Below are 25,838 nucleotides of genomic sequence, written 5' to 3'. Positions count from 1 at the left end.
CAAGAGGAGCTGCAAAACCCACCAAGAGCCTGCCAAACATCGCGAAAACCAATTAAGTCCCGAGCAAAAGCTCTCGAAACCACCAGGGTTTGACCCGGTGTAACGAATGCTGGCAAGCAGAGCGGACAAAAACGGGCGCCTACAACAGACAAATCATTTCCGACCCCACACAGAAACCCCCCCCACCCCCACCGTCCCCCCGGCTTCAATGTGACCAGAAAACTCTGCACCGCATTCAACCATACGAGGAGATCGCAACGGGTGTTGCGTCTATCTCACGCGCAAAAGGTAAATAAAGAAATGCCCCCAGCTGCGACTGCGGATCCACACCGCAAGCCGTATAATATGTCCTAAACCGCTGCCCCAAAGATCATTCAAAGGAGGAATGGAGGAGCTGCAAGTGGCCTCCACAAACGCCATTAATTGGCTCAATAAACTGGACCTTGAAAGCTAAATTACTTTGACTGTTTTACACTCAGCCACACGCGAGAAGAAAAAAAAACAGGGAATGAGTTTACGTACTTTAAAAAATAAGCCAGATGCAATTTGTGTTTTCATAATGTAGCACACAGTAAATTGCATTCTACATCAATGAATATTAAGCAGTCTGTGTAATGAATTGCTAAATTGCGTTAACGATAATGAGGCAGAGATCTCAAATGGCAGTCAGCCCATCGGTCAATTGCACACGTTCCACCTACAGTCTATTGATCGTCACAACTATGATGAAAACAAGGAAGAAAAACCACGCATACGCATCAATTAAACAATACTTTGCAACATGCAATTTTCTTCATTGCTGATAAGCATTTAATTCATGACAATAGTGTTACGTTCCAAGCCAGACAATGAGAGATATGTCTCTGTTGTGAGTCTGTGAGTTTCTATGCGAGTCTATGGTTAGCTGTGCGAATCTATGGCTATCTGTGCGAGTCTATGACATCTTCCTTTAGGGTGAGGATTCATTGCATCAGTTCGCGAGCGCCATCCTATGGTCATATAAACGTGGAGGGAGAGAACACGCTCGCAGGTGGAACGGTGCTGCCACCTGGAGTAAAACCAAGGTTGATTTCAAATGCTGAAACGTTCAGACAGCACTCGCACGTAACACGCGGCAGCTGTCTACATTATTAATAAGCGGTAATTACATAAAATCCGGCCACATGGATCAGCGGTAGAGTCACCAGGCTCACAAACAGAATGTTTCGAGCTAAAACCATGTTCGGGGGTTGACTCAGCCCATCACACCGAACGGGGTCAGTTAAAATGAGTACCACTCTGTACGGATGTCAACAGTGCTTGTCATATGGAGATACCAGCTATAGGAATGTGTAATTTCTGTAATTTGTTTGTGTGACCCCCCCCACCTCCAGCCACTAGAGGCCACTACATTCACAATAATGTAAAAAAGCGACTAGACCAGGGGTCGGCAACCAAAATAACAAGAAGAGCCATTTCTTTCCAATTCGGTACAAAATTCAGTATTTCAAGAGCCGCAATGCATCTGAGTACATACTGTACATACGTACATATCGTCAAGAAGCAGCCCGTAAAGAGCCGCATGCGGCTCCGGAGCCGTAGGTTGCCGACCCCTGGACTAGACTATTGATTGAACACTTCATGCAAGCGCGATGGCTAATTGAATCCACCCGGAATGCTGAGGCCCATGGGCTGGAGGGGCCCAAACACAGGGTTACAAAAGGCCGGGGGAGGGGGAATCGGGGAGGGGGGGTGAATGGGTCCTGGGACCAGTGCCAAACACGGGACACCACTGGGGTGAACACGCGTGAAATGGTTTGTGCAAGAGCCGTCGGAACACCTGCAGTTCCCCGTTAGAAAAACAAACTGAACTTTTGGACCCATGACGTGGTAGTCCGAAGGCACAACAGGGGGCAACGTGTGGTATTATCAACCTGAGCGAGGCGTTACATCTGAATCAAACGTGTCAATCTAAACAAAGTAAACGTAGCACGCAGCCGGCTAAAATTTAAACACGAGTGCATTAACGTTCCCGAGTTGGTGATGGGGAGGCTGGTGAGCAATGATTTATTAGTTTGAGTTGAAATTCCAAGAAAGACACGGGAAATGTAAAGTATCTCCTGATACCTGCCGTGCATCAAAAGCTATGCTGAGACACTCAAGATGGAACTTGAGACTATCACCTGCCGACATTCATTCATTGTCACGACGAGAGCAGGGTGAGTAGTCGTTGAAGACGTATTACTGTTTTTCTGTGACCGGGTGGGCTCGGAGGTCAGCGACACAGAGTTGGCACTACTGAGACCATGGGTGTTTGAATTCGAGTTTCAGCCTCAAGTGCAGAGTTGCACTACAATTTGGAGGCTGACCGGTTGGACTCACTGTCTGTCCTGACAGAAAGGGAGTGATTTCATCTTCATCCTCACATGGAAAGCATTTCAATGAGAAAGCATATTTGAGGGGTTTTATAGGGGGGAAAACCCCATGTCAGCTTCACCGTAACACTTACAATCCACTTTCATTCATTTATATTTTTGTCATCTCCCCATGAGTGGAAACACAATAAAAAAATTTTGCATCAATTCCACATATGAATCGTGTGTATGTTTGATCACAAAACTACAGTGACCAAAAACACCAAATTTGTCAATAACTGTAATTTTAAAGATACTGGCTCTATACTAAAAATATATACAGTACATCATAAGCTGATGTGAGCACTGCCTTGATACGATTTAAAAAAAGACATCACAAAGCTTATGTTATGAGCAATGATTTTTCTTCGAAGCAGAACCAATTATAAAAGATACTGCCTGTCAAAATGTTATCCTATTATATTATTTGATGTGAGTCAATGTTGATAATGCATGTGGTTTGCATTTTTTTTCATCACTGCCAAACATGATTTGCTTAAAAAAATTGTGAAAAATATAATGGGGCCCTCATGGATTGTGATTGTAAGAAATAATTAAATTATTGCACTAGACAGCAGTTTCTCTCCCGGTTTTATATACAGTAAAACCTTGGATTGCGAGCATAATTCGTTCCGGAAACGTGTTTGTAATCCAAAGCACTCGTATATCAAAGCGAATTTCCCCATAATAAATAACGGAAACTCAGATGATTCGTTCCACAACCCAAAAATATTCATGTAAAAATTATTAATACAAAATACCTTTTAATATTTTTATTATTTCAATTTAATATAAAGCAATCAAATGCATTAATTACATTTAATCGTGGCTGGTGTGAGGCAGACGAGAGAGAGGAGAGGAGGAGGGTTAATGTGTAGGACGACTTTCACTGTCACTAACGGAATCACTGCCATCTGTTGGCTCACTGGAATCTTTTTGTGCGACTTTAACAAGGAACCTATCCAATGACACTTGCTTTTGCCTCCTTTTGAGGAGGCAAAAAGCATTGTTGCAGTACAGTTACTAAAGAACAGTCACTACACTTGGACACAAAATAAAAAAATGCTTTACGCACACACACGTGGTGGTCACAACACTATAGTAAACAGTATACGCTCGCACGGATGTTGACTATACGAGTGAGGCACGCCGACTGAGACCGAGCATGGGAGACGTTTACCCACAATCCCGCAGCAATAGAGAGAAGAACTATTGGCTCAGTTGTGATCACGTGACGCTCAGCAGACAAAGCGTATACGTACTACTCGTATTGCAAGACCTTGCTTGTTTATCAAGTTAACATTTATTGAAAATGTTTGCTCTTCTTGCAAAACACTCGCAGACCAAGTTACGCGCAATCCAAGGTTTTACTGTATTTTAAAAAAAGTTTTGCCATCATCTATAAAACACAGACCTGGAAGGCTCAAAGGCGGATGGCACAAAACACTTATTCACTTATCGAATCGAACAATAAGTGGCGGATAGAAAGCCCCATACCAGCCACTGGGCAGCACTCCCTCTTGCTTAACTGCCACACAAATTAGGCTGCGAACCGTCAGCGATGTTGTTCCACAGCAAACGCGCAGCATGGCAGCACAGTGCGGGGTCAATGCAATGCATTCACCGATGAAGGAAATCCACACAGTAGCAGAACAGTGCTGACACTTGCAAGCAGTGGGCTGCAAAGACCATTGTGGGTCCGTTCATAAAAGCGATTTCCTCCCAAAAGACCGTGTATTTCATATGGACAGCGATCAATAATTATACACACAGCATGGTGGCAATAGGGCTGCGGTGGCCCCGAGCAGCTGTTTGTGAGATAAGCCGCGGTGAGATGTCGCCAAACTGACTTGCTTTCTTCTTTTAAAAAATGCCAATGATTTTTCTGACACCATCTTTGTATAAGACATCTTATCGCAAAAGGCCCCCGTGCATCACCACAAAATCGGCCATACTAAAAAAAACACAATTTAAAAACGTGGCATTTTGAATTTGAACCTAAATGTCGTAATACTATCAATCATCGTCTTAAATCAGACACAATGGGAGCAGGCTTCAGTCGCCCGTCAAAGCACCAGATAGACATCTGGATGCCGTAACACCTCTTAACTCGGAAACATCAAACAGCGAGTGATCGCTACAGGAGGCTGAGCACCAGAAATTCCAATTTGGTTGGACAGCCAAGTAGAGTTGCCTCAAATGCACGCAAGTTCGCCAGTTATTCCAGAACTTAAGATGATGGACAACACAAGCTAGTTAAAAAAAGTGGCGTTTCCATGATTTTCCAAGTTACTTGCGTTATCACGTGAATTGGGCAGGTCTTACCCAAATCCTTATACTTCTGCTCGGTCCAATTCGTTCAGATGACAACTGACAAAAGTCTGATATTTTCAGCGTTCATCTCCTATTTAGAGTCCAGAGAGAATGGTGGAAATTACACATTTCTACGGAGGGGGGAAGTCTCTCCATTGGACAACCACTATTGATTTCTCCACAATGTGGTTCTCAATTTGTCAACCTCTGAGGAATGATGGACTGAATGAACACCCAACCAGGATTTGAACTCGCAACCTTCTGACTGAAAGCCACTCTATCACTGAGCTCACAGGCCAGACCAGCATACTACATTAAACCCCATGTAAAATAAAAAAAATCTAAATAACATATTTGAATAGAAATGTAATAGTTATTTGAACCACAAAAAAGGACCAAAAGGCCCACTACACACGGGGTACATGTTCGGGCAAACAATGACAGGAATGGTTTCTGCAACATTTTCTATGATAGTAAATTCAGTTGCCCAAATCTACAGTGGTTAAATATGATTGCTACGCCACCTAGTGGGCAATTCTACTGGAAACTTTCATAATAAATGAAAGTATGAAACTATAAATCAGGTCACAAAAGGTTAACAACTATGAAATGCTCATTGGTCATCAAGCACAGTCTTCAGAGAACTCCATCACTCTATGCCAGGGCTCTAAAACTGGCAGCGCAAAGCAAGATGTGGTCCCCAACTGCCCTTGAAGTGGTCCACAAAGCTATGGCTTACCAAGGGAATTGGCTCGCATATAGACAAGCGAGATGAAAGAGAGATAAACAACGATTAAGATGACAGAGCTGTAGAGATCAATATTAGCAGAGATGTTCAGATGTCGATACGTGGCCTGCCAGGACATACCAGTTTTATTATTCAGCCTGCCTGGAAACATAGTTGAAGAATCACGCTCTACGGCATTGCTATACCAAGTTGCCACAGTTGCTTGGAGCGAATACATTTCTGGTTACCATCGAAGGCAACGGTTGCTTTGTGTACAACAGACCCGGGGTCAAATATTATGACAATTTATGCAGCATTCTTCTCCAAATTTACAATTACATTCCGAATTTTAATCAATTACAATCCTGACGCAATTCCAGTCGGAATTCACACTGGCTCTTGTGCATCCATGGCTTTAAGTCGGCGTCACAGCTGGCGCCAGTGCTCACCAGCAGGACGCTGTAGAAGCCAGGCTGGATCTCCCACTGGCGGAGCTGCTCCTCCGCCGGTTTGAGCACGCTGGCATCCTGGTTGGTGGCGCGCGTCAGGGTCTGGATCACCACGACGCTCGCACTCGCCAGCTCCATGGCCCTTCTTCTCTCTGCGTCGCGAGCAAGCGCTCTGCGCGATGTGTCACTCTCTCCGCCGAATCGAACGTCCAGAGTCTTCAAACCGCTCCAAAACGAGCTATGGGTGGGAAGGGGTACAGGAGTTCAAGATTGTTAATGATCCACACGTTAAAGAAAACACCTGACTACATTACAGCTGGAAATGAAAATATTTGTTTGAATGTGATGCGACTATCATTACTCTCATATGCAGTGGGAAGTTGCTGCCCCCTACTGTGCGAACCGGAGCTTATTGCGGTGATCTCAGAGGTAGCTCTGTGATATCCGCTTCCATGGGCCATTCTCTGATTAAAAGGGTTGAGAGATACAAAGCGATACTTTGTCTCATGATAGGACACCTAAGAAAAAACTGGGATTACAAAAGAAAACGAAAATAATGAAATAAAACACATTTAACCCCATAAATTCTTCAAGGGGTAGCTTTTTCATTCTGCTGTGGCTTGGTTTAATAGGTCGGAGAAGTTGAAATGTTGCATCGTATAAATCGTATCATTGCCACCCGCACAACGTGTTAGATTTAAGATAGGGGCCCATGAAATAGTGATCAAGAGAACGTGAAGATCCCCATCTTAAACAGCTGGAAAATTGCAAAAAGTACAGTATCGGCCCCAGAGGCATCATGAATATGGATGTCGTTCTGACATTGTCTTGTAAATGTCCAAAAACTAAGAGGCAAATACGAGATGACATAGGGCCTATTTAATAGCAAACCAGAGGGACATTGGGCACATTTTTATGAGTTCCGTTTAAAAAGACATTTTGGGAGCCCATAAAATCCGGGACCCTGTTAAAAGGGACAATTTTAACGTGGCCCAGATTCCATCGGTCCCATTTAAACAGCGCATTGCAGAGAGACGAGAGAACATGGGGGGCCCACCCCCGTTTAAAGAGATGCCATCATTGAGGCCAGACAACATGGGGCCGGCCCCACATACGAGGCCACAACACGCGGGCCACTTAATATAGACGAATACAGAGCCCAACGAAGAGGACTTTGTGGGAGCACATTGATAAGGACAGAGACCCAGAGCTCTGCGTGTAATCGGCGCTCACGAAGCAGCCTCCGAGACGGGCAGAGCAGCGGGAATTACAATCAACCTCGGCCGCGTGAGTTCCCCTTCTCACTGCGACACCGCCCAAACAATCTCCCCCGGGGTTCTTCCATCATCATCATCCTCTCCTTTCTGCTCACCTCCGGGCAGCAGCAGCTCAAACTCCCTCGTCCGAGCTTCTCTCACCTGCGACGATCAACGTCCACCGAGCGAGTTCATTCCATTATCGCTGACGTTCAATTCCAGCGATTATTCTCACTTCGTTGCGTTTAACCGAGATCAGCAGCAGCAGCAGCCTTATCCAGTCCCGGCATGGCTCTCACGTTTTTTTTTGCTATCCCACCACCAACCACGCCGCCTCTTGCCCGTTGCGACGAAGCGATGGAAATCCACAACACGCTCGATTGCTGCCTGTGCACGTGCAGGAGACACAACAGCGGCCATCTTACGTAGGGGTTTTTAACTTGTCTAACAACCCCACTAAGCTGTAATTAAAAACTACACTTTTTTTGTAGAATTTTCTTTTTTACATTTTTGTAACAGGTAAGGCCCACTGAGCTGTGTAGGTCTCTTTTTTTCAGAAGCGACCTGGCTACAATAACATTTTAATTTCCACACGATTTAAGCCACTTTCATCTTCTTGGTTCTTTTGGTAAAGTCACGTAGAAGGGAAATAATAAAATAAAAACATAATAAAATACAATTATTTTTATTATTGTATTACTTCACTTCTACGTGACTTTACCGAAAGAACCAAGAAGATGAATCCCTGAAGTCACGAAAGCTTTAAATCGAAATTTAAGCCACTTTGTTGATGCTATCATTTGTGGCCAGGTCGCGTCTAACAGTTAATAACCTCAGTGGGCTTTACCTGGTATGATAACCAACAAATTGTTTAGTTTTATTTGCTTTATTCTTTTTATTTTATACCTACGTGACTTTACCGAAATAACCAAAGAGTATTTATTTACATATTTAAGTGATTTATTTACCTTCCATATACTTTGCACTCATATTGTGATTTTTTTTTTAATATTTGGCTGCTATAAAAACTACAGTAAGATGGCGCCTGCGCAGCGCTCGCCACCCGCTGGATTTGGCGGGAAACGCCGCGTCGAGTGGCGCTGCCCAGTCTCGATGACCGGCGGGGGTTGCCGAGCGCGCAGATTCGTGCCACCTCCTGAAAATAAATTACATTTAATTTTTTTTTTGTTCCACAGGCGCGTTTCTACCTATAGCAGTTATAATGTCGCATCGTTATTACATTTTTTGGGGGGTGGGGGGGTTTGCCGTATTATGTTTTTTTTATGTATAAGATGTTAATGTATAAGTTGTCGCGACCGTCGTGAATCTGCGTGTGCGAAAAAGGCACTCGGCGTGCGCTACGTTGCTTCCTCCGAGCGGGGCCTACATGCACGGCTCCGCGCACTGTACCCGGTAAACAGGGACATTTAAATAGTTTAAAACAATTAAAGTAAATAGTCGCAGTTCTCACGCATACTCGTTGTTGTTGTTGATATCATCTCGGTCGGTGGCTCGCATCCGTTGCGCTTCAAAGAAGTCACGGGATGTGGTTAGCAGCACACAGAGGCACCGCCTCTTCCAGTGTTAAACGTCTTAGACTTTAAAGTATTTGAGGCGAATTAAGACAATTTAAATTGCAATACTTGTGTAGAAATTGGGTGTCGCGACAAATTAAATGATCTCGTTGGTTTCTTCAGTGTACAGATCTCATTTACTGGCACCTTAATAGCAGCGTCGCTATCTTGTAATGTTAAATAATGTTTGACAATTATTGTCACCATCACTCGCGTTTTCCAATATTAATAAATTGTTCACATTATTGTTAGTACTCTGTGTCCCCACAAGATGATTGATAGACGTAGTGAAGTAGTTTGACAGCGTATCCGTGTTGCATTAGAATCCATATACGTACTGAATTACATAAATACACGTACGCACATATATTAGAATATATTTACATATACCTAAATGGTGCATATATCTGCGTGGGTGTATATACTGCACATGTACGAAGTGAGGTCCCATTGAGATGGTCTATTTCAGAGGAGACCTCAAATATTAAGTGGTTCACTGAGAGCGATCGTCGCTGAAACGTAAACCAGGGGCGTAACGAACGTGTGAGAAAGCACAACTATTTAACAATATATTACAATATTTACAAGCATAATACATATTTACGATTCTCGACATCTTAATACGAAGCGACCATGGAAGAAAAATACAGCAGTAACGTGATTTCCAGCGGAAAGCTGGGGTCGATTGGGAGCAACCACAATTCTGGGTAAGTCCGCGTTGTCGTATGCTTATCAGATATTGGTATTTGGTAGATTGCTGCATTTGGATGTTTTGTGTATCGGTTGAAATCGAAGGTAGAAAACTGACCACGCAAAAAACGACATTGACAACACAGACGAACCCATTGGTGTGTCTGAAAATCTAGCTCACTTTGGGCAACTTGCAGCCTAAACATTGCATCCAAAGCATTGCATGTTCTCTCAGTGATGAAAATGTTCCCCCACCCTCATCTAAGGAAACACATTGTATTTTTCTCAGTTGTCAATGGAGAGACGCACTGGTGAAAATGTTTCCCAGCACAAACGAGCAATGGTGTGGTGCACACATTTTTGGGATGCCCTGCGCTACGATGGACGAATTTCTGGTGAAATAACAAGTTGTGATTTTTCCTATTGTCTTTTTAACCTTCAGGGTGGCAAGGTACATCGTGTTGTTGGCCATTGCGAAGTTGTTGAAATGTATTGGCCTCTTCGAAGCCTATGACCTGCTGAGGGTGGTCAACATTGTCCAGTTTGTGTTCTTGGTCAAGTTCGGGTGAGTGTCTGCAGACATGCGTACTTCACCGCTGTTCGTGAATTTGCCGTCACATCTGATTAATACATCGTTCTGCAGCTGCACATTAGTTCAAATGTCAGAGTGGTTCTACTCAGAAGAGTGTGGGCTGGTGTTCATCTTCAGATTAAATTCCTGAGTCACTGGTGGAACCACATAATGTGCTTTGCAGAAATTATTGTATCCAGAGGACGTACAACTTTTGACCTTTCACAAAATGGTAATGGTTTTACTCATTCCATGATAGGGGCTGAGTCAAGTGCGAACTTGGATTTGAACTTGTTGGCCTTCTGTTTTGGAGTTGTGTGCTCTAGCCACTGTTCTTCCAGCTGTATTTTATGTTGACACCTAAGATTAAACACAGAAGCTAGTGCAATTAACCTTAATATTGATTTCCACTGTGATAAGTAAATAAGGAATTGTAATTTCAGGTCTGCAGCTTTTTTGCTGTTCTTCCAAAAGCCGTTCTCTTCTGGCAAAAGGATCACTCGGAGACAGGTGTGTAAACAACATGTTTCGATCCTGCACGTTAATTTAAAAAGTTCCGTGTTATGTTTAAGATATACCTTAACAAAATTGTTAACATGTTTTTCCTCTACAGTGGGTGAAGATTGTTCGAAACGCATTCTTTGGCTGTGTCGTGTCGCTGCTGTGGTTTTACGGCCTTGCACTTTGTGGACCCTTGAGGTGAGTGCTTGTAGATGTCACTTTACCAAAAGCAAAGATAGCAATTCTACTTAAATCTGTTATTCAACATTATGTGGTCACATAAAATCATCCCATGGCATATTACTAGTCACCAATCTCAAATCATGGAGCACATAGTAACACCACTACCCGTTTCAATAATTCGCTGGTAGACTTTAAGATATTTACCAGGATGCGCTGAAGCCATCCACTTGCTCAATTACCAACCTCGACATGAACATATAAGTGTCGCTGATCAACTCCCCGCCATTCAGACTGCTCAAGCTTAACAGTGGTGAGTGGGATTAAATAGGTAATTGATCACATTATTTTTTGTAAATAGTGTAATAATATTATTCTTTGTTTAAGTCTTGTGACTTTTTTAAGTCTTGTGACTCATTTAAAGGAAAGGTATGTCAAGTGAGATGTTTGGTCAATTCCCTTTTTAGTATTTTATTTTACAATGATGTACTACTTTATACACGCTTTCTTTTAACTCACTGTCTGTTGTTGTTGTCGTTGTTGTATCCTCAAATCTTGTAACTCTATTTTAACCCACTTCCCAATGTGGCATTGACTGCAAACTTGGTATACTTATGTCATACTGATGACAATACTATATTATATCATAAAACAAATTTTACATTATTTTTTATATGTTATGTTTCAGCTTGGGTCTAATTGTCCACGCTCAACTGACGTTGGCTGTAAATCACCACGGTCCCTTATGTTATGACAAGCTTCGGGGTCACTTCCTGGAGTCGTGGAGTTCTGTCATTACCAATACATTTCATAAAAGCGTGTTTTTAAAAAAGTTTTTGTTAAATATTATTTGTTGTTTTCGCAGGACCATTTTGCTGTTCGAACACAGTGACCTCCTGGTGCTATCGCTGCTCACCACTCTCTTCACAAGCTCCACCGGGAGCCCTGCTAAGGTTAAAAGCCATGCAGTTGCTGTCGTTGTCTCTGACAAAAGCAATTTCTATTTTATTGTTTTCCAGTACAGATGCAAATAATGTGTGTAATTCGTGAGTTCCAGAGAGGTGAGGATTTTAGTCATGTAATTGTCCTTATTTCCACAGACCAGAGGATCTGTATTATTCATCATCGGCGTCATCTGCCTGTTATTGTTCGACAACGATGACCTCATGGCTAAAATTGCAGAGCATCGTATCCTTTTGCAAAGCCTTTGTGTGTGTTTTTGTATCGTGTGCAGCCCATTGTAAATCCGCTGCTAGATGAAGGCCTTTGCATGCTGTCTTGGCTATGGGGTTTGTTTTGTCTTTGCCATGCTCAGAAGTTACTGTTGGTAAAGGGGTAGCCCAGGACTGGTTCGGGTATCGCTCCCCGCTGATTTTAGCCATGACCAGGAATTGAATTGGGGCGCCACGGTGGCGAGATGTTAACTACCTCGCCTGGTATAGAGGAGGTCGTGGGTTCGATCCCGACCCTGACTCCTGTATATTTGGAGTTTGCATGTTCTCCCTGTGGTCGCATGGATTTTTTCCAGGTTCTCCGGGTTTCCCTTCACATTTAGAGCATTTGGCTGTTGTGTATGTACGTATATTGAACTTCTTTTACACCGTATGTAGCCAACCGTGCTAATTATAGGTGCCATACTTTTCCACAGATAAGCCACTTTGTTGAGCTATCAATTATGGCCAGGTCGCTTCTGAAAAAGAGCTTTATAGCTGAGTGGGCATTACCTGATAAAATAAAATAAATCGTTTTATAGAATGCACAATGGCAGGTTTGTAATGCAATGCCCCACTTCCCTTCTCATGTAAAGCTATATTAACGCATCTTTATTTCCCTTCTGTTGTATTTTAGAGATGATGGGGCCACATAATAAGATCTTTACACCTGTTATTGTGTTGCGCCAGCTTCACTGCTTCCTTTACTTGTTGCCATTTTTAACAACGATAATAACGTGTAGTTTTATGCGTCGTTCGTTAAAATTGCATCTCGCAATCACTGAGGATCCAAAGACAAGCTGGAAGGCAGCATCTCGGTGGTGAGCTGGTGCCAACAATTGCCCAAGCTCTGCAGTCCTCTGAAGATGTTTTCAGCCGATTAATGTTTCATTTTAATGAGTGTTTACTTTGGCCGAGATCATTTTTCACCATGTAAATATTTACTTGGATAATGTTTAGAATTTATACTGGTAGGAACCACCTGGTTCCACCAGCCCACAGGGGATTATTGTATGCGTCCGTCCGTCGTTCATCCAAAAATGGGAGGGGTGGGGCTGGGTGGAGAGGGGCTGGGTGGGGAGGGGAGGGGCTGGATGGGGAGTATGGGGCTGGGTGGGGGGTGGGAGGGGTCGGGCTGGGTGGGGAGGGACTGGTCACCCCGTGGTGCCCTTATAAAACTCAATGTTTAACCTACTCACGCCGGCTTGTGCCCGCCCTCAGTCGGACATATTTGCGGAATACACCACGCCGCCGTTGACCCTGGCCATTGACTGAGCAAACCCAACGTTCCTACCAGCTCCCTTTGCAGGAATGTATTTTTTTCGTTTATTAATAAGCCTTAAGCATGTAATGCTGTTGACGATGTGACTTCTTGGAAGATGTTTCTTTTCCTTAAGCTGTACACAGCTGAAGACCATCACGACAGTGCCTTGACCCATGCGCTGCACACTGCCATTTCCCTTCTGGGTCTGGCAGATCACAAGGTAATTAAGTTGCTTTGCTGCAGTCTAATAATAGAAGGCTAAAAATACGTAGTCATAAAAATGTCATTTACCTATAACAAAAAAAACCTTCAGTTTCAAGTATTTTCTGAAGACTGCTGGTCCATTCTGGTGTTTGACCAATTGCTTATCAAATGGGAGTGGCCAGAGAAAATCCACCCAAAGGCCCATACAGAGAGGTACACAAACATATTTACCATGTTGCCATGTAATCGCCACCTCTCAGCCTGGCAAGGTTAGGAGTTTTACAAATCTCTACGATCCACCAACAATTAACGCCCTCCACATTTCTGGATCACAGGCGTTATCCCCTGCATATATGTGAGTGTAATTAGTGTGGCACATCCAGTTGATATGAATCTCACTCATTGTCTTGCCCCCTTTTTGTAACACCCTCCCGGCAGTGGTGGTAACATTGAGTGTGAACACGGTTGTGCACAGGGTGGGGTGCTGCTGCTGGTGCTGACGCTGCTGCTCAAGGTCGGCTACCACGTGGCCTCGCGCAAGCTCTCGATAGAGGTGGGGGGCAGCAAGCGCCTCAACGCCCTCTCCACGTTGGTGTCGGCCGGCCTGCTGCTGCCCTGGGCGCTCGTGCTGTCATCCACCACGGAGGTACGACTGCGATGATGTCAACAGCGCTGTTCACGTCGGTATTGTGTCCCTCTCATTTGCTGGAGTGATGGTTTCTTGCTGTAGCCACTGTTAAGTTGTTTGGACATGTAATTGTCTTGTACTAAAACAGATGAGAGATCGGGAAGGTTAACTATCTCATGCAGTTTAACACGTAGGCTTTCGCAACCAATATCTATAATAACGGTTTTTTTTGGGTGAGATTGTGTAAATATAAATGTGTTGTTAAACTTGCCACTATACGATACAGCCAATTAGCAAGGTTTGTCACGTAAAAAAAATGTGCCAAATAGTTACTACTTCAGCACACCGGTGTGTTGGAAAGTAAACCCATAACATTTACGATTCGAGTATGACATTTTGTTGGTGATTACAACCAGCTTCATCAGGTAATTAGCCAGAATTGTGAAGAAGTCCTATGTCATGCAATGGAAACCTGGGTTATTAGGCATGTACGGGATTACTCCTCTTATTAACGGTAATGTGGGGGACCCAAGTTGCGGATCTTATTGTTTCACAATTTTACTCCACTAATTTGCGAGGTAAAAATGCGAATAACCCGTGGATAACCGGGACGAATTTGCCTTGCGACTCCAGCATTTCTTAAAAAATTGCGGCTAATAGGCTAATAAGAGGAGTCCTGTAATGGTTAATAGGTTAAAAACCAAGTCGGTCCACGACCGCATCAGTGCTTCCGCACGTCGTATCGGTAGTGGGGCTCAGACTGACAAAATGGCTGTACATTATAACCCACGGCGTCGCATTTTCGCCTTTGCCCCCTTGTTCTTCCCCTTTTGGTCGCTAAGCGTGACAGCCCGGCAGTGTATTAACAAAAGAGACCCGTACACACACTTAACACGTTACCGTGGACATTCCCGCGTGGGCTTCCCTCCACCCCCCGCCGCCGCAGAACAAGGTCGGCTCGTGGAGCCAGCTGCTGTGGCCACTGCTGGTGGTGGTGTTCGCCGTGTGCGTGTTGGACTACTACGCGGACGCGGTGTGCGTCGCCAAGTTGGAGAACGCGCGCTGCACCCGTCTCAGCGCCGTCTTCCTGGTGCCGTGCGCGCTGGCACTCGCATGGCTCTGGGGGCACCCGCTCGCCGACACGCTGCGGCCCTTTGAGCGGCCCGCAGGCCCTGGCGACACGGAGCACGTACTGTCTGGAGGCGTGGCCGTCAGCGCCACCTTCTTCCTCATAGGTGGGCGCTTATTTGGAATGGACTAGGTTGTTATTTTGGATTCGTTATTTTAGATACATTTTTACGGTCATTCTCGCAGCGGCAGCTTTGGCTCGCCATCGAACAAATACAGTCACTGCATTGCATGCATTCGAATGCGCTTCTGCAGCCATCTGGAACACTTCTTTCCGATATTAGGAAGCCACTAGAGCTATGCACTTTTAAATCTATATTGAAAACTAATTTCTTTAGAGCTGCTTTTTGTGTTTAGTTTGTTGTCCTTCCCCCGCATCTCCGACGAGCACGGTTGGCTACGTACGGTTCGAAAGCAGTTCAACATACATACATACATTATCGTTATCCTCAGCCATGGTCAATCTACTGCTACCTCTCACGATACTGCCATGGTTTAAGTGCATCGGTCATGGGTTCAGGTTGGGGGGGGTGGATTTGACCATACCTTACAATGCTGGTTAGTACGGGTTGAAGGGAACGCAATTTGACTGGCGTCTCTCCGAGTAACTGATTGGTATGGGTGCCCTTCTTCAGTAGGGCTGCTCAGATTTTGATTGATGATGATGAATGAATCGGCCCGTCCTGTCTGCTACAGCATATCGTTCACAAGAAACAAAAAATGAAAAGTGCACAAAGAAGCATGCTTGGAATTACATTGAGTGACAGAGAAACATGGATTAGAGAAGATGTCCAGGTTGAAAGTAATGCAAGCTGATTCTTGGGTATGACACGTAACACATTCCTGCGGAGGGAGCTGGTAGGAACGTTGGGTTGCTCGGTCAATGGCCAGGGTCAACGGCGGCGTGGTGTATTCTGCAAATATGGCTGACTGAGGGCGGGCACAAGCCGGCGTGAGTAGGTTAAACGTTGAGTTTTATAAGGGCACCACGGGGTGACCAGCCCCTCCACACCCAGCCCCACCCCTCCCACCCAGCCCCTCCCCACCCTCCCCTCCCCACCCAGCCCCTCCCCACCCAGCCCCTCCCCACCCTCCCCTCTCCACCCAGCCCCACCCCTCCCATTTTTGGATGCACGACGGACGGACCGACACAATAATCCCCTGTGGGCTGGTGTAACCAGGAGGTTCCTACCAGTACAAAACTCCTACATATATGCTCCCCGCTGACCAGTGCGGTGAAGTATGGTCCAAATAACCCTTATGACCTGCGCGGCGTGGGGAGGCCCTCATCCAGCAGTGGAATGTACATTGAGAGAATCTCCCAAAGGCAAGCGTCCACACTCACGAATTGTCCATTGCCTTGTGACCTCTGCCCTTTTGCGTTTGGTCACCGACTGACATGCCCGCGGTGCCACCGTCTGGCGCAGCCACCGCCATCCTGTCGTCGCCGAGCAAGCGGGGGCAGAAGGGCAGCTTCGTGGGCTACTCCCCCGAGGGCACGCCGCTCTACAACTTCATGGGGGATGCCCTGCAGCACACGTCGCACTCCCTGCCACGCTTCATCAAGGACTGCCTCAAGCAGATCCTGGAGGAGTACGACTCTCGCCAGATCTTCTACTTCCTCTGCCTCAATTTGGTGCGTGTGACAAGTCGGCGAGTCGGTCAGCAGGGGCTGGAATTTCCCCACCAAATATGTTACGTCCATAATATAGGTTTTTGGGTCAGATCGCGTTATTTATAAATGTGTCGTAACCCTCCACCACCCGACACGGCCAAACAGTAAAAAATGTGTCACGATTTTCAAAAGACAAAATAATTAACTTCTTTAGCCCACCGGTGTGCTGTAGAGAGAATCAACAGCATTTTAAAATTTGAGTACGACGTGTCGCTGATAATTACAATCAGCTTCATCGGGCAAGAATGGCCGTGTCGGGTGGTGGAGGGTTACGACACATTTATAAATAACGCGATCTGACCCAAAAACCTATATTATGAATAATATTGGTCGCGAAAGCCTACGTGTTAAAATGTTCCGTCCAGACCGCTCGTGCTATGTATGTTTGTATGTTGAACTTCTTTCACATCGTACATAGCAAACCGTGCTAATGGGAGGTGCTTATCAGAGGCAGACGAGAGTAGGCATGTGATTAATAGCCACGGCAATACATAGCCAGGTGTATAGTGGATATAGTGTGCCGAGCATGGTCATATTTTCTGGGTGGTCAACCTTGGACAGACCCAGCAGAAATTAAGCCCCGCTTGGCATGATTCTCAACACATCACTCACCTACCCACCCCCACCCAGCCCAGCGATTTGATGAAGTGTTACAATTTATTGGTTGTGTTTCTGTGCAAGAAAGTAATTTATTGTTCCAGTCTTACCCTCTCGTTTCTTCTGTTGACATGTTCGTCTTCATGAGCCACATCCTACATGTAATGTTAGTATGTATTTTGCATGTGTAGAAAATCATCTTTCTCACATTAATTGATGCATGGTCCGTGACTATAATGATTTGAATCGATGATTTGATGTAATTTTCATGCTTGGTTCCAAGGGGAATGTGGCAGGAAGGCTAGGCCAATTGGTTGGTTTAAAATGCAAATGGCTTCTGGGGGCGGGGGGGTTATCAGTTCTACCAAGATATCCGATACAAGGGACTGCATTGGCAAGGTGCATTTCGAGCACAAATATACCTAAAGAACCCGGTTTCTTTGTCATTAGCAATGTTAATACCGTTTGACGATCAAGGTGTTAATAAAACTTACTCATGAAGATGTTAACAACATCAATTGATGTGTATTACCATTAAATAAGTATATGTTTACACTCGTAATGAGGGCAGTAACATTGTTCACAGCAAAGGTGGCAGGTGACACTTACTGATAATGGTGTTTATCATCTGCAACGAGCAACCCACGACTGGTTGAAGGTGTTAATGCTGTGAATTATAATAGAGGTGATGACACTGTTGATGGACACATCGTGTCACAATGGAATACGATCATGCTGTTAGCACTTTTGATGATCATGATGATGGTGCTTTTACATATGTCATGTGTTTCTTCCCATGGTTACTGAGCCCAGGGCCCAAAGGCCCAAAACACCAAGCGTCCAGCAACCAACGGCACTTTTCAAGTAGCAATGGATAAGATTTGACACGTTCGTTGAATGAAGCAAGATTTTAAACATCTTGGAAAAAATAAAAGAGATAAGGGGAGGGAATTCTTCAGCAGAGCAGTGGGTGAGAATAAGCAGAAAGGGAAAGGTTTTGACCCCCAGTAGTATGGTGGTGAAACACCGTACGGATGAGACAATACAATCACCCTGGTAGTGTTAGCGCTGTTAATGATAGTATTAACAATGCTGATGGAAAACTTGTTGAGTATCTTATCTATATTTATCTAGCGCCTTATTCCAAGACGCTTTACAGAATCTATAACATTGTACGTAAATATTCTTCAGTTCATGCTCCTCCTAGAGCTACCACTCAGTGTTATGTTGCCGCAGTACAGTACAATATCCCCCTCCCCTCTAATCCGATGCTGCTCCGGCCAAAAGAGAGCCAGTGGATTTACAGAGCATGGAGGATTAGTGAAAGAGCATAGCTTATGGTGTGAGTGCATACGATGCACTATTACAGCAGGCTTTTGTGTGTGTGTGCTTGCTTGAGTGATGGAGCAGTGATTAGTGCACCACACTATGAACCTGGTAATCTAAGTTCGGTTCCCAGTCATGGCTAACATCGGTGACGGATATCTGGACCGGTCACCTGGGACTACACCTTGGTCGACTCGGCCTTAAATGAGCACCTAGTGCGGCGTGTTTAAATTTAATCATTTTGGAGGCAAAGCCGGCCGCGCATGGTGGCAGTCGCACCACTCCGTTGTCTGCGGTTCCGGCCTTAATAGATGCTCACCAACAGCATTGTCCCAGCATTCTGTATAACCATATGGGGAATGTTTGCGAGTGTGTGTATGGGGGGAGCGATGGTGCAGTGGTTTGTACTCTCGCGTGTTATTCCCACATACGCTTGATAGGTTTTATTTAAGTACTTTGGTTTCTTCCTATGTGAAGCTAAATATTCCGTAAGATGGAATTATCCGATTCTCATTTGGATAATTCTTCTGCTGCCCTCGCAGTTTAAAACTCAATTCCCCAAAACATCTGTGCTGTTGACTCCCTGCCTCCGTTGAAATCTAGGCTCAAGACCTTTATCTTTGCCTCTGCCTACAACTGACTGCTTCTATCAAAAATATTGGCATTTGTGCAACATCTTGATTCGTGTCTAGATGCTTTACGAATCCAAATTGTCTTGTCTCCATTGCAAAAATGAGTCTCAAAGCTCTCGAAAACTTGTCGGAAATTAATATTTTTACATGATTCGTTATTCTCCACTGGCAGATGTTCACCTTTGTAGAGCTATTTTACGGAGTGTGGACCAACAGCCTGGGCCTCATATCGGACGGCTTCCACATGCTGTTTGACTGCTCGGCACTTGTGCTGGGCCTCTTCGCAGCCCTCATGACACGCTGGAAGCCCACTCGCATCTTCTCTTATGGGTGAGGCACAGCAAGCAGGCAAGCAAGCGCCACCTCAACAACATCATGGTCGGTGCACGTAGGCCACAAACCAAAGCGAAAATGAGCTCTGCCCAAGGTGGCATGACTTTCAGAATGTGAAAAAATAATAGGGTTAAAGCATATTTTTTTCATCTTGATACCGGAAAAATTGTTCCATAGACTTAAAGTTACTTGTTCAAAAGCTTTGAACTATTTACTGTTTATTTTACCAGGTAAGGCCCACTGAGTTTTAAAGCTCTTTTTTCAGAAGCCACAAATGATTGCTCAACGAAGTGGCTTATGTGGAAATGTATAGTAGTCGATTACTTTAAACGCCTGGTGAAAAATCCATGCAATGACAGGGAGAACATGCAAACTCCAAAAAAAACAGGTGTCAGGGTCGGGTTCAAACCCCCACCACCTGCATGCCAGGCGAAGGAGCGAACATCTCGCCACTGCGGTGCCCAAATAATCTGGCAATGGGGGACGAATGTCACGAAAAAATAGGCAGACATTACAGACAGGATAAAAATAGATTTTTCAAATTATTTATGACAATTCCTCAAATCATTGGGTTGGTGGGTGGGTAATTGAAAAACGCATACTCAATATGTTTCAAATCATAACCCATGTGGGGAGATAGTGTAACATTTTTTAAATTTTCTAACAAAACCAATTTGTGTTTTGCGTGATAAAATGCACCGTCCGTGTCCTCACATGGGCTTTCACTGCCGTCACGCAGCTATGGACGAGTGGAGATCCTGTCGGGGTTCGTGAACGGCCTCTTCCTCATGGTCATCGCCTTCTTCGTGTTTCTGGAGTCGATCGGGCGCCTCGTCGACCCCCCGCACATCAACACAGACATGCTCACCGTACGTGCGCGTTCGCTGCAGTCGGTGGCGCGCCACTTGTTCATCAACGCCCCCCCCCCCCCCACCAAGGTTCGTGCGTACAACTCGCGTCTCACGTCCGTTTGTTTTACCTGCGCGTCACAGCCCGTCTCGGTGGCTGGGCTCCTGGTCAACCTGGTGGGCATCTGCGCCTTCAGCCACGCGCACAGCCACGCCCACGGCCGCGCCGGAGGCTGCTCGGGCCACCAGGAGCATGGTCACTCGCACTCGGAGCACCACGGCCATGCCCACTCGGACCACGGGCACGGGCACAGTCACGGCCATGGCCACTCGCATGGGCAGAGTGGCGGCGGCGGCGGCGGTGGTATTGGTGGTGGCCTCAACGCCAACATGAGAGGTGCGTGGACGTCGTGGCGAGGAGTGCACACTTGCCATAGTTGTCCGGAGTGTTTGTATCACATGTAATAAACGGCCCTGCTTAATACCTACATTGTGAGGCAGAGCTGCTGTCTGAGCCCCGTGGTCTCATCGCAGCCTATCAGCCTTTGGCAGAGGGGGGGAGGGGGTGGATAATGTGATCACTGATCTAATGCTTCGGAGGATGAACATGTGTTGTAAAACATCACGTAATAATCCACGTATGTTATTTTTTTTATGTTTTGGGTTATGCCGACCACCTGATTATTTAGGTTATTTTGCTGCTATAAAATTCCACCTGATAAGTCACTGTTGAGCTGTCATTTATGGCCAGGTCGCTTCTTGTAAGATAAAACATAGTTTAGTTTTATTTATATATTTTTAAGTGATTTGTTTACCTTTCCTATACTTTGCACTCCTATCGTGTTTTTTGTTGTTGGAACGTTCTGACTGTCCCTTGCTGGACATCGGTGATAAAGAGCTTCATAGCTCATCGAATTCCTCCAGTATAAATAAACATTCTGATTCTGAACGTTGCCGCTGTCGTCAAAGGCGTGTTCCTGCACGTCCTCGCCGACACACTGGGCAGCGTGGGCGTCATCGTCTCGTCGCTGCTCATCAGGCAGTTCGGGTGGCTGGCCGCTGACCCCATCTGCTCGCTGTTCATCTCGGTGCTCATCTTCCTGAGCGTGGTGCCACTGCTGCGAGACTCGTGCCGTGTGCTCGTCCTCCGTTGCCCCCCAGAGTGCGAACGCGAGCTCGCCAACGGCCTCAACAAGGTTCGGAGTGACAGTGGAAGCAGAGTGCGGTTGTTATGGTGGGCCCTGGTGCAATTATTTAAATGCCCCCCCCCCACCCACTCCCCAACCCCTCCCAGCTGTCTGATTTCCCCCTGCTTAGCTGGGCCCCTAGTCCCCTCCAGCCCGTTTGCCCTGGAGAAATTGCACGTTTAATAGTCAACTAAAGCTATGCTTTGCTGTAAATTGAATTCAACTAGTTGGACTGCTGGAGTCAAAGGAATTGTTTATGGCGTAACCTCTGTATAATTATCTCGTCAGTCTACTGCTGGATTAAGGCCTCCCCATGGCGTGTCATTTTTGGGAGTTGTTTGACCATACTTCACCACGCTAGCCAGTGCGGGTTGGTAAGTTAGGGGGCCCCATGACCGTTTTGGATTTCAGCCATCTCCAGGAATCAAATTCGGGTCGCCATCAGGTTCGTATTGAAGTGCGCTAATCACCCACTGCACACCGCAACATAGCACATAAATCAAATAGTCAATTCTTACACACGCCAATTTTTATTAATAACTAGTTGTACTACCCGGCATCGCCCGAGACTTGGATTCTTGTCTTGGATTAATACACGGCCTACGCGGAGGGTGGGGGGGGGATGTGTGACATCAGCAGGCACACTGCGTAACGCTTCCGCATGCGGGTGACATCACAGATGAGACGTCACCGCTCACTTGCCGTGCAAAATATATCCATTATTGCGCCCCCCCCCCCCCCCAAAAATACAAAAGTCTATTTTTATACTTTTTGCATTGTGTACAGTCTGGAAGCTACCCACATGCCAAATTTAAAGTTTGTTGCATTTTGAGAAGTATGCTAAACATTTCGAACAGACACACATTCACAAATTTCCCTTTTTTAAATATATATAGAACACATTCCTGCGGAGGGAGCTGGTAGTAACGTTGGGTTGCTCGGTCAATGGCAGGGTCAACGGCGGCATGGTGTATTCCGCAAATATGCCCGACTGTGAGGGCGGGCACAAGCCGGCGTGAGTAGATTAAACGTTGAGTTTTATAAGGGCACCACGGGGTGACCAGCCCCTCCCCACCCAGCCCCCCCCACCCAACCCCACCCTCCCCACCCAGCCCCTCCCCACCCAGCCCCACCCTCCCCTCCCCACCCAGCCCCTCCCTGCACGACGGACACAATAATCCCCTGTGGGCTGGTGTAACCAGGAGGTTCCTACCAGTATAATGCAATTTAATTGACAAATCATTTACAACCCTACTGAATGGTTTATCGGTATTATTGTCAGGTCTCGTACAGCTGATGTCTTGTGCGCACGTACGTCTGTCTCCGTCAGGTGCTGAACGTGGACGGCGTGCTCTCCTACCGTAACCCCTACTTCTGGAGGCACTCGGCTGCAGTTGTGGCGGGCACATTGCACGTGCAGGTGCAGGTGGGAGTCGTGGAGCAGCGGGTCGTGCAGCAGGTACAACTTCTGCTGCTGCAGTACCAAACTTTTTTCTGCATGTCGCTTACACTTGGCTGTTTTTCTTATTTAGATATTTTACTTTGATTTTATTCCATCGCAGTCATTCATGAGATTAGAGAAGTGTCTAATCTGAATCTCACTATGAGCAGTGTGTGAGAGGACCCAGGAAAAGGACATCACACAATACGTAATGCTAGAGGGACACTTTTATATGCCCTCCGAAGAGTGTTCTTCACTTAGCAATCAAACCAACATTCATGCTTAGAACTGGAATATGCTAAATAAAAAAACATGTATTTTTTTTACCTACAGTTATTGGAGAATGTGCTTAGACTATAAACTCATTCCACTTGTACATTTGAAAACCGTGTGTATATCGTGCTGGATGGATTGAAAGCTCAAGATATAGGCAAATGCAGGCCCAGTGCTTTGACATTCACCCGATTTGCTCGTAAACTCATTATTGATGTGTTTTTCAAATATGAACCAAAATCATAGGTTATCGCAGTTTCTTCGGTAAGTGAGTCAGCCTTTAAACTTGCAATTATTCTCACTTCAAAAAGTTTGTGCCATTATTGTGCCATTATCATTGTACAGGGATGTCAAAGATCTGAGACATGGGTGGCACCCATTTGAGCAATATCAAACGCGATTTATAATTGGGGGAGGGGTTAAGTGTTTTTGTTCTGCCAGGTCAATATCCTTCTGTGCTCCCACTCCCTTCTACCGTGGGGGGGCTGCCCTATGGTCCAAGAACGTTATGTTCCACGTAATTGTACGCCCATGTTCCAAAGCCTTTGGGGGTCTTTCAACATTACAAACATCTGTCAAGGAGGTGAAGAAAGAAGAACCTTTTTATTTAAAAATATCGAATTAATTTTTTAATGAAACCTTTCACTGAAGGAGGAATGGGAATGAAATAAAATTCCCTGCGTGCGATCGCAAGCTGTGTGTACTAAATTATTTGGCACGTGTCGTAACGGGTACTACAAGATCTGACCAAGTCCACCCGATGCTCACTAACCTGTATTGGCTTCCGTTTGCCGAACAAATACATTCTAAGGTCGCACTCATTACACATAAGTGCTTGCTACAAATTAGCCATAATACCTTGCTGATCTCGACAAAGAGCATCATTCATCACGCAAGCTCCGGTCATCCTCGCAGCAGATTTTGGCGAACCATCGAACAAAGACGGTCACCGCATCGCACGCTTTCAGATGCGCTTCTGCAGCCACCTGGAACGCTCTTCTGATATTAGGAAGCCACTGGAGCTATATGCACTTTTAAATCATCTAGATTGAAAACTCATTTCTTTAAAATTTATTTTTGTATTAAGTTTGTTGTCCTTTCCCTAACACCTCCGATTGGCACGGTTGGCTATGTACGGTGTGAAAGAGGTTCACCAAAGATACATACAAATTATGATGTTGGTTTGCTTTTGGGTGGCCCTCACCGAGGCTCTATCCACCCAAGGAAGGCTAACGGGGGACACATGTTTGTGCTGCACGATGCACGTCGCGCTGTGTCGCAGGTGACGGCCGTCTTCAAGGAGTGCGGGGTGTCGAACATGACGGTGCAGGTGGAGAAGGAGGAGTACTTCCAGCACATGTCCGGCCTGGGCGCCGGCTACCGCGAAGTCATCGCGCTCACGCAGCAGATGGACGCCCTGGGCACACTCAAGGACGGAACCACCATCATGTGACATGTGATGAAAGTTCTTGGGAAGGAGGGGGGGGATGTCTCTCGTTGCAGGATGCAGCGACAACGTCGAAGTGGCTTTCCCGGCTCAAACGAACGTTGGTTGGTGGGGGGCGCGGGCATTTTGGGGGGCGCTCTTATCTCCATTGGCAGCACTTGAGCTAACGTTAGAAATTCCACATTCCTATGGTGGGAGTCAAGTTTATCCACAGGGCAAATGCTGTTCATTTATCGCGTCACAGTGATTAGGCATGTAACGATTTGCCTGCCTTGCAATTTTATGAAGATCACAATTTAATTCAGGATCTTTTTTTTTTTACATCATGGTGATTGTAGCACCTCTAGTGGCTGCAGAAATCACGTGAACCAGTTGCAAGTTGACAATAACTTGTTCTCATGCACAGGATTGAATGCATGTTGTGTGAGTGCAAGAAACTATGTTTGATGAATCGTTACATGCCTAGAGGTGATATTTATTTTATCGTCCCAGTGGTGACGGTGAACCCAGTGTGTGACCCCTGACTGCCATTTGAATTCACCACCTTCCAATTGCGAACTCGAGTGTTAACCAAACAAGCCAACGGCGATGCAGTGCCAAGAAAGCTGCAGCTCACTCAACAGTTCCGCTCAGATTTCTTCAAGCGCAACTAAAGGGTTTCTACGATTAACCGCGCAGTAATGCCATGGCGCCTTCACCGAGAAGTCCACAATGGTCCAGGGGAACGCTAAGAATTGTTTTTACCCCCAAACCTTGCTAAGCGTTGCTGTTACACAAGAGTCTGTGTTTGTCCTCGCCTGCATATGGGTATCGCCCCTAACCAATGCGCGTGTATTTTAAAGTGCAAAATAGACCATCCTACTCTTATCTAATGTTTGGTTATCAAAATGCTGAACCGTCTGGTGTAAATAAAATGTTGGATCACTTCACCGGCTTTTTATTGTATTGCTCGGATTGTAAACAGGTGATGAGTTGTTTTTTACTGTATTG

The 25,838-nt window shown here is 45.6% G+C and overlaps 2 protein-coding genes across 4 annotated transcripts in view; one reads left to right on the top strand and one right to left on the bottom strand.

Annotated features, from left to right (window-relative positions):
- The window catches only part of IPO11 (importin 11), an 89,702-nt gene extending 82,201 nt beyond the window's left edge, over window positions 1–7,501 (bottom strand). Inside the window, exons 1-2 of one of the 2 annotated variants that reach the window (XM_078599818.1) lie at window positions 7,255–7,501; window positions 5,883–6,120 (exon numbers count right to left, since the gene is read on the bottom strand). In XM_078599818.1, coding sequence (XP_078455944.1) covers window positions 5,883–6,020 — 138 coding nt within the window. In that variant the 5' untranslated portion in view covers window positions 6,021–6,120; window positions 7,255–7,501. The remainder of the gene's footprint in view (window positions 1–5,882; window positions 6,121–7,254) is intronic. The other variant, XM_078599817.1, reaches the window with a different exon arrangement.
- On the top strand, window positions 1,901–25,777 carry LOC144721887 (proton-coupled zinc antiporter SLC30A5-like). 2 transcript variants are annotated; one of them, XM_078599820.1, is made up of 16 exons: window positions 1,901–2,198; window positions 9,845–9,967; window positions 10,417–10,483; window positions 10,587–10,672; window positions 11,520–11,607; window positions 11,755–11,842; window positions 13,273–13,349; window positions 13,809–13,979; window positions 14,908–15,196; window positions 16,517–16,725; window positions 19,492–19,649; window positions 20,392–20,521; window positions 20,645–20,897; window positions 21,470–21,696; window positions 23,018–23,146; window positions 24,684–25,777. In XM_078599820.1, exons 1-16 carry the CDS (start codon window positions 2,143–2,145, stop codon window positions 24,852–24,854), a joined length of 2,322 nt encoding a protein of 773 aa, XP_078455946.1. In that variant the 5' UTR covers window positions 1,901–2,142; the 3' UTR covers window positions 24,855–25,777. The 2 variants fall into 2 exon arrangements, with proteins under 2 accessions (XP_078455946.1, XP_078455945.1); XM_078599819.1 differs by lacking the exon at window positions 1,901–2,198 and adding an exon at window positions 8,388–9,419.
- Window positions 25,778–25,838: the final 61 nt, after the last annotated feature.

The sequence above is a fragment of the Lampetra planeri genome, chromosome 13, assembly GCF_965212315.1.
Source record: "Lampetra planeri chromosome 13, kcLamPlan1.2.h2, whole genome shotgun sequence".
Taxonomy (NCBI): Eukaryota; Metazoa; Chordata; class Hyperoartia; order Petromyzontiformes; family Petromyzontidae; genus Lampetra; species Lampetra planeri.
Note: the sequence above shows the minus strand (reverse complement) of the source record. Positions and strands in the feature narration are given on the sequence as shown.